A 5,291-nucleotide genomic window follows, 5' to 3' on the forward strand; every position below is an offset into this window, starting at 1 on the left:
TATAGGCCGCATACAACATAAAAATAATATAAGTTAAAAGATATAAAATATATGAATGATATTATGAACTAGCTACAATATAAAAGTTTAACAATGAAATGAATATTACATGGATTTTTCTATCTTTTTCATTTGTGAAAGTGACTCCATCGTGATTCTTCGTGTGTGTATACAAGAACAATTCACTATGGGGTGGATCACATCCTAATTTCCTCTTCTGCATAAATACCATATAAAATGTCAAATATACAGATAAACATATATAAACATTGATACAATGTACCATTAAAAAAATTACCAAATCAGAAGCTATCTTCAAATGACTTGCAGATCCAACGTGATGTGTAGGTTTTGCTACTCCATCAGCCACACCGTTACGCCAATTTTTCTTGTTCTGCTCAGATTTTAGCTTGTATTCATCTGTATTCCATTTTAATTGCCAGGAGTTCCAGACTTCCTGTGGAATATGAGCTGGTTTAAAGCCATGTTTGTTTCTTTTTGGGCTCCGCATGTTGAAAAGATATTGACCATAACTTTGTGCCGCTTTCCTTGCCCAAGCTTGCCTCAGCAGCGAGTTATTGTTTCATCCCAACAACATTTTTCTACACATTAACAACATAAACATAAGTTTAAGTGTAAATGTTTACCAAACAACAATTTATCACATATAGTTAATTACCTGAAACTCCTCCCAATATAATTCGCGCATTTCTTTGCTTACTTTTCCCCAAGCGTACCCTTGTAGATCTACTCTTTGTAAAAAGGACCGACTAATAAAGTGTGCACAAGGGCCTGGTGGCATTAGCCTGCAAGTAATCATGTGATGTGTTAAGTTATGAATTGATAAGTACTTGTAAACCAAAAGGTTATACATAGAAAAAGTTGTAATTAAGATTTGATTGGTAACTCACGTTTTTTTCCAAACATGAACAGTTAAACGTCCATCTGGTCTACAATCTTCAGAGGAATTGTTTTCACCTTCTACACTTTCCACTACAGATCCATTCATGGTTGGTTGTGTTGGTGATGGGGTAGATTCTTGGATAAGTGTTGTTGATGGGGTATATTCTAGGGTAGGTGTTGGGATAGATGTATATGTTGTGGATGTGGTAGTTCCTTTACTTAAGGAGGGTGTGGTAGTTACTGTAGTTGTGGAGGATGCTAGTGTAGATGTAGGTTTTGAGGTTGTGGTAGTAGATATAGGTGTTGATGATGTGGTAGTGGGTGTCGGTGTTGAGGATGGTTTAGATGATGTAGGTGCTGAAGTTTTGGTTATTGATGTAAGTGTTGAGGATTGTATTGTTCCAGTTTCTGAAGTTTTAGATGTATTTTCTAAGGACGGTGTGGATGTTGTAAGTGATGTCGAGGAAGTGGTAGTCATGGTTGATGTTAATGATTTAGGTTTAGGGGTTTTGTTGGTAGATGTTATAGGTGCTTTGGATGTAGTTGTTGGTATTGGGAAGTCGATTTCTTCATCTTGTAATTGTCTGTTGATGAATTTTGCAGCTGAAATCCTGTTGCGTTTCATAACCTGTGGTGCAATGAATTTAGTTGGATTCACACCGGATGCTCCTTTTGCTTTCGAGTTCGACATCTTTCTTGCTTAAAAATTAACAAAAAACTGTAGTCAATACCAATGTATTAAAGATGATAAACTACTGATGAGAAGAGAGAAACAAACAATAAAAATAAATTATATATGAAGGCATTACTACGCATGCAAACTATTGAATACAATCAAAACCAAATTACTTGTAATTTAAGATGATAATATACATGAAGATGATCAGAGAACAAGAAACGATCATCACGATAACAGTAAATTAAATAAAAATAAATTTTAGATGAGTGACAACCTATATCGCCAAAGTCAGCGCACAAACGTATAATGAACAAAGATTTCGATCAATTAGCCGCCGGAGATGATGATTACAGAAAATGTAAACCCTATTTCTAATCAGTAAACTTACCCTAATATGCAACCTAAACGTGTGTAGGTTGGAGGGAAAGGAATTGCAAAATATTTTGAAGCTCCGCTAATGAAAAATTCGAACTGTGCTAATTACCGCTAAATATTTAGTAATTCAAATTTATTAAAGTAGTTCCAGATTGATAGATATGGTATATACATCTAGCTAACGTCAAGAAAGAACATAGACTAACGAGGTGTTCATAGTATAATTTTAATTTAAAATTATAAACGAGGATTAAACATTAATAAACTATACATCTTTATGTTTTTATGTTTAAACCAAAATTTATATATAAAAGACGTACGGGTCATGTCAATATATATGGTAGTTGCTTATGAGGTCATGGTATCACCCATGGATGACATATGGGTCATTAGTCAACATGGTAGTTGCTTTGGTGTCCATGGATGACATACGGGTCATTGGTCAACATGGTAGCTGCTTATGGTGTGATGGTATCACCCATGGATGATATATGAGTCATTGGTCAACATGGTAGTTGCTTATGGTGTCCATGGATGCCATATGGGTCATTGGTCAACATGGTAGTTGCTTATGGTGTCCATGGATGACATACGGTTCATTGGTCAACATGGTAGTTGCTTATGGTGTCCATGGGTGACATATGGGTCATTGGTGAGCATGGTAGTTGCTTATGGTGTCCATGGATGACATACGGGTCATTGGTCAACATGGTAGTTGGTTATGGTGTCCATGGATGACATATGGGTCATTGGTCAACATGGTAGTTGCTTATGGTGTCCATGGATGACATACGGGTCATTGGTCAACATGGTAGTTGCTTATGGTGTGATGATATCACCCATGGATGCCATATGGGTCATTGGTCAACATGGTAGTTGCTTATGGTGTCCATGGATGACATATGGGTCATTGGTCAACATGGTAGTTGCTTATGGTGTCCATGGATGACATACGGGTCATTGGTCAACATGGTAGTTGCTTATGGTGTGATGGTATCACCCATGGATGACATATGAGTCATTGGTCAACATGGTAGTTGCTTATGGTGTCCATGGATGACATATGGGTCATTGGTTAACATGGTAGTTGCTTATGGTGACCATGGATGACATTTGGGTAAATTGGTCAACATATATCATTTGTGCCAGTTGTGTATTAAAATAGAAATTGATTTTTCTTTTAATTATGACTTTTGACAAAACTACCCTTACTAATTAAATATGTGTCATTGTATGTATGAGGACAATTTGGTCATTTTATAATGGAACATCTTCTAGGCGCCATAATGTTTTCCGATGAAACACGTTGTTTCAGTTCTTCACTCTTATTTCAGTCACTTGCAAACAACCCCAATTTCAAAATTCCGACAGTCAAAAAACCCTAAAATCATTTTCGCAAAATCGTTATCTTAGTGAAGGTTTATTATTATGGAAGCCAGTACTTCTTCGAAGATGAAATCAAGAAATCAAAGGAAATCGCTAACAGACATGACATTGGAAGTGATGGAGAAAATAATAGTCGACTTGGGAAAAATTTCAGCAGTCGAGGCTTTCAGGATGAAGAGTGTGTAAGTTTTGTCTTCGATCATTCTATTTCACAAGTTTATTTGAGTTGTCTTTACATTTTGGAGTGAATGTTGTGTTTCGTTTGCAGTTGCAGATTCTTTAACGAGGTAGGAAAAACGGATGAAGTATATAAACATATTGTGGTAGATGGATTACGATTTCGTGGTTGGTCTAACCAGAAACATACAGTTGTCAACAAATGCATAGAGATGAGAAACCCAAATATTTTGTTCAGGAATGGATTGGTACGTTGTTATATATATGCATAGTGTTAATTAATTTGTTTCTTGTTTTGCATTACTTTAACTAGAAATTATGTGTTTAATGTTTTTTTTCAGATGAAGTTATTTTTCTTAGAAGCTGATCATGAAGGGAAAACGATGCTTGAAGAAGCATCTGCATTGGGACATTTGGATTCAACATTTGTCCTGGGAATGATGGTGATGGCTGAAGGGAGACATAGGAAGCAACAAGCTTTGGACATGTTGAACAATGCTTACCGCAGAGCAAGAGGTAAGTTGAATCTTAGAGCAACTTGTTCTAAGGTTCATCTCAACTTAAATAGGGAGGGGAGGAAACATGTACACTTCCATGGCTTCCATAGAACTTGTGCAATGCATAAGTCTGTAATTAGTGTGTTAGACGCTTTTATGAATGGATACAAATGGGTGTTTAGGTGTGAAATTTGTTTGTGGGATGCTTGTTTCGTTAGGTTTTCTAGGGAGTTTGGTATAACTTATGAGTAGTTTGTTGATATGTACTTTCATATTATGACAATTAATGCTATGTATATTCTTTTGGTTTAATATACGAATATATAGTAATTTACTTGATAAGTAATTACTTGATGTTGTTACTTGATTAGTAAATATGTTGTGTTGTTAAGAAGGGACTAAAAGAGTAAAAGTTTGGAAAGTCATGTGGCAAAATGATAGTCAACAAAAGTTTACTACTCCTAAAGGATTTGACTGCAAGGACGAAAAGTGTGAAAGTCACTAAAGATTTGTGGCAAAAATCTAAAGGCACAAAAACTTAATCAAAACTTAAAAATGTAAAAGTTATCACTTCGAGGATTAAAAATGACAAATTCATCAAACATTTGTCGCAAAAACCTAAAGCAAATGTTAATATATATTAATTTTTAATTTGGTTTAATATCAATACATAAATGTATTCTATTTTGGATTTGGTAATTTGGTTTAATATCAATACATGAATATATACTGGTAATTTGGTGAAATGTTAATATAAATGTATTACATTATAGATTATGATATATATGTTATTTTTGTCTTTTCCATTTCAACAATCAAAATTCCACTTCCATTTCAACATCAAAATTCCACTGTTACCTATAAAATGTTAGAATATTTGAATAATGTTTTTTTGACACAAATACCCTTAGTATTCACATATTTGGAATGATTTCAAGGGCACTTTGGTCTTTTTGCACTCTAAATCGTTAAGGCGCCATCATACCTCTGACGTCACACCGACGTTATCAGTTCTTCAACCATTCAGAACGTCTCAACTTTTCCGGACGATAAATTTGAATACAAACACTAAAACCCCCAAATCGTCGAAGGGTAATCGTTCTTAAAATCGATTTTCTCCGATAATAGAGACTCCTGTACTCCTCGCGACCAGATCATCATAAAGTGAGTTTTTTTTCCATACCCTGTTTTACCGTTTTTCATAGTTACGCTTAATTTTTAAAAAGAAATTGAAATCAACTACTCCAATGTCTATTTTGTAAGTAGAATGTCGA

At 34.8% G+C, this 5,291-nt stretch overlaps 1 protein-coding gene across 1 annotated transcript; it reads left to right on the forward strand.

Annotated features, from left to right (window-relative positions):
• Positions 1–3,385: 3,385 nt before the first annotated feature.
• LOC145127102 (putative F-box protein At1g67623) lies at positions 3,386–4,522 on the forward strand. The gene is made up of 4 exons (XM_079062355.1): positions 3,386–3,525; positions 3,612–3,768; positions 3,862–4,036; positions 4,413–4,522. Exons 1-4 carry the CDS (start codon positions 3,386–3,388, stop codon positions 4,520–4,522), a joined length of 582 nt encoding a protein of 193 aa, XP_078918481.1.
• Positions 4,523–5,291: the final 769 nt, after the last annotated feature.

The sequence above is a fragment of the Lactuca virosa genome, chromosome 7 (genome assembly GCF_052849685.1).
Source record: "Lactuca virosa cultivar CGN04683 chromosome 7, Lactuca_virosa_CGN04683_v6, whole genome shotgun sequence".
NCBI lineage: Eukaryota > Viridiplantae > Streptophyta > Magnoliopsida > Asterales > Asteraceae > Lactuca > Lactuca virosa.

Coding starts and splice junctions, on each gene's coding strand:
- LOC145127102 (XM_079062355.1), top strand. CDS start 3,386: ATGGAAGCCAGTACTTCTTCGAAGATGAAATCAAGAAATCAAAGGAAA. Junction 3,526..3,611: donor GCTTTCAGGATGAAGAGTGT/GTAAGTTTTGTC, acceptor TTTCGTTTGCAG/TTGCAGATTCTTTAACGAGG. Junction 4,037..4,412: donor TGCTTACCGCAGAGCAAGAG/GTAAGTTGAATC, acceptor GTTGTTAAGAAG/GGACTAAAAGAGTAAAAGTT.